This window comes from Anneissia japonica, unplaced genomic scaffold (assembly GCF_011630105.1).
Source record: "Anneissia japonica isolate Jap-2015-1 unplaced genomic scaffold, ASM1163010v1 scaffold287727_len1644234_cov201, whole genome shotgun sequence".
Classification (NCBI taxonomy): domain Eukaryota; kingdom Metazoa; phylum Echinodermata; class Crinoidea; order Comatulida; family Comatulidae; genus Anneissia; species Anneissia japonica.
The window spans coordinates 1361146-1364043 of NW_022713615.1; the positions used below are offsets into that span (position 1 = coordinate 1361146).

At 36.9% G+C, this 2898-nt stretch overlaps 1 protein-coding gene across 1 annotated transcript in view; it reads left to right on the forward strand.

Annotated features, from left to right (window-relative positions):
- The first annotated feature begins 2298 nt into the window (after positions 1–2298).
- The window catches only part of LOC117108598, a 3586-nt gene continuing 2986 nt past the window's right edge, over positions 2299–2898 (forward strand). Inside the window, exon 1 of the mRNA XM_033250676.1 lies at positions 2299–2873. Within this exon, the coding sequence (XP_033106567.1) occupies positions 2438–2873 (436 nt within the window). The 5' untranslated portion in view covers positions 2299–2437. The remainder of the gene's footprint in view (positions 2874–2898) is intronic.

Below are 2898 nucleotides of genomic sequence, written 5' to 3' on the forward strand. Positions count from 1 at the left end.
TTGGTTGGGTATGGAATCACATGGGCGCCAGGCTTAGTTTTTTTATAGTGATCGTACGATCATTTATTTTCATGAATAGAAAGCGCTTCAAATCGTACTTGTGGAATGCTTCAAGTGTTCCAAGACGATCGAAATATAGAAGAGAACGTAAAAGGGGAAATTGTGAAACAGTTGGAGCTGTAATAAGTAGTAGTATTAGCAGCTCTGATGAGGTGTCATCAACGTCCATCATCCTGCCTTCTACTAGTAGTAGGCCTGTGACGCAACTTGTAGATAATCAAATTGACAGCAGTAGGGCCAGGGCTAAGTAAGTTGAATTTATAATAATATTATTTGCATTCATCTATTTCTTATTGGTATAGGCCTAGCCCCATAATAGGCTAGTATTACTGCAATTGCAAACTAGGGGCTTTTGTTGTTGCATGTTATTGTGATAATTTTAATCTAAATTCCAAGGTTCTAATTTTAGTGTTTATATTGTTGTGAAAATTCATGATTACTGTACTAATAAAATAGGGCCTAACTAGATGATTTGAAGTTGTGTAGTATTTTTGCTATAAAATTGAAATTAAACTACTTTGATAAAAATGAAAATTGTATTCAATAGCAGATGTTTTTTTAATAGTATGTTTGGGTTTTGTTTCTATAAAGGTTGTGGAAACTGTCAGATCAACAACTAATCCTTCTGTCAACCATTATAATGATGATAATGATGCAACAAGTAATGATGACAGTCATGATGAGGTTGATGATGAAGAAGAATCTGATAAGGTACAGTAGATTTGTTTGATGTACAGTAAAAACCCTAGTACATACAGTACTGGTCGAAAGCGGTACATCTTTCAGAGAATCATAAACTTGGGTTTCGGGACCTAGCTGGTAGCTTTCCTAAGCGAGATTCAACTACAATACCTCTCCAAAAATGTTACAATGGCTTAGGAATCTGTATTGTATTGAGGTAGTTTTTTTTGTATTACTGGTATAAAAATTTACTGGTCACTAATCCAGAAATCACATGCCTAATATCAAGTGTGCACAAATTAAATGCTAAAATATATGTTACAGTCTCAAAAGACGACTTAAATTAATAGCTTCTACTTCAGTAAACTTCGGCTGTTCTTTCACGCTAACCGTTTCCGCTTACCGCGATTGGTTGCGTTGTAGGCCATCTAATGTAGGCAAACCAAATTCAGGCCTAGGCTCGTTGGCTCTCTGCGATCACATTTCACCAACCCACAATGCAACACACCACAACAGTGAATCGGCAGTAGCGAGCCATTGCGTCATGGATATAGCCTACAAACTGCCAGTTACCACAGGGCTTGCCATGACTATCCATTCCTAGAGATGAGCAAAGCAGGCCTAGGCCTAGCCTTGTCAAATTCGACACTTTTATTTAGCTACAACAGCATGTAATTTGCACTGAATAACATCAAAGCCTACCGTAGCTTAGAGGTGACTTGTAGTTGTTTGTGACTATAGTCTTATGATTTTAGTACGATGGTATACGCGTCTAGATGACTGGATCAGAGAGGCTTCCACTGGCGATCATGTCGTCTCAGGTCGTTCCGCCCCATATGAACGAGGCCACGTTATTAGTAATAACTCTTTGGTTCTCTCAAATCAGCGACATTTAAGTTCATTAACAAATACAAAAACGCCGATGGCAAACCACATCACCAATACAATTTCATGAGCAGAAAAGATAATTTTACATTTTGTCTTGACTTTTACTCTAGGCCTAGTAGTTTAAGCTAGTGCTTATTCAACATTATGCCTAGGCTTGGCCTAAAAAAAAAATTCATTGCATAGGGACATCGGTCGGTCTGGTTTCAATTATATCTGACTGTTCTTAATAAGTCTTTACTTTTTGAATTTTAACATACTTTTATTATGGTTATTTCTTCATTCATTAATAGTTAATAGTAACTATTTGGACACAATTATACACAACTTTTACATGTCTTTTAATTTCAGCTATGCATTGCAAAAAATACTGTACACTATACATTACTTTACACATTTTTCTTTTCAGGATGATGATTTGCTATATGAAGGAGCCCAATTAACAAAAAAAGATAGCCTACTTCTAATTATGGCGCACTTTCTTCGTTTTGGGAATAGTCAAGAAGAACTAGATAGCATGCTGAAGGTAATTCGTTACCACCTACCAGAAGGCACACATTTTCCTCGTTCAAAGTATGTATTCAACAAAGCTTTTGATGGAGTCTGTGCAGAACCTTAATTACATGTTTATTGTGATGCCTCTTGCGGTTACGTTGGAACTTTAAACAAAGTCTGGCTGCATCTAACTATTTTGTTGTATTTAGCATAAGCAATCAAATTCAGTGCCTCTTAGAAGACTCTTCTGTAAGGTCAAAACTAAGAAAAAGAGAATTCTGAATTCCATAATGCAAAATGCTACAAGAATTTGCAAATGGGAAATCATGACATAAGCATCACATGGGGTTCTGATGGGGCAGCAATATTTAAATCTTCCAGCTACTCCATATGGCCATTGACAATGATGGTTAATGAATTACCTTACCCGCTGAGAAGAAAGCATGTTCTTATGGGTGGTTTGTGGTTTGGGAATGGAAAACCACACTTTCCTACATTCTTAAAACCCGTCATAGAGGAATTAAATGTTCTGAGCTCTGTTGGTTTGAACTTAGAAGATGAAGATGGAAATATTATAACACGAAAAGTTTTCCCAGGTGCATTAACATGCGAAAGCGTAGCAAGATGTCAGCTACAAGAACTAACGCAATATAATGGTAGACATGGCTGTTCATGGTGCTACCATTCAGGTGAACAGGTAGCCAAAGGGAATGGGCATACAAATGTCTACCCATCACTACAAGATGAACTACCACAGAAAAGAGATCATCAGTCATA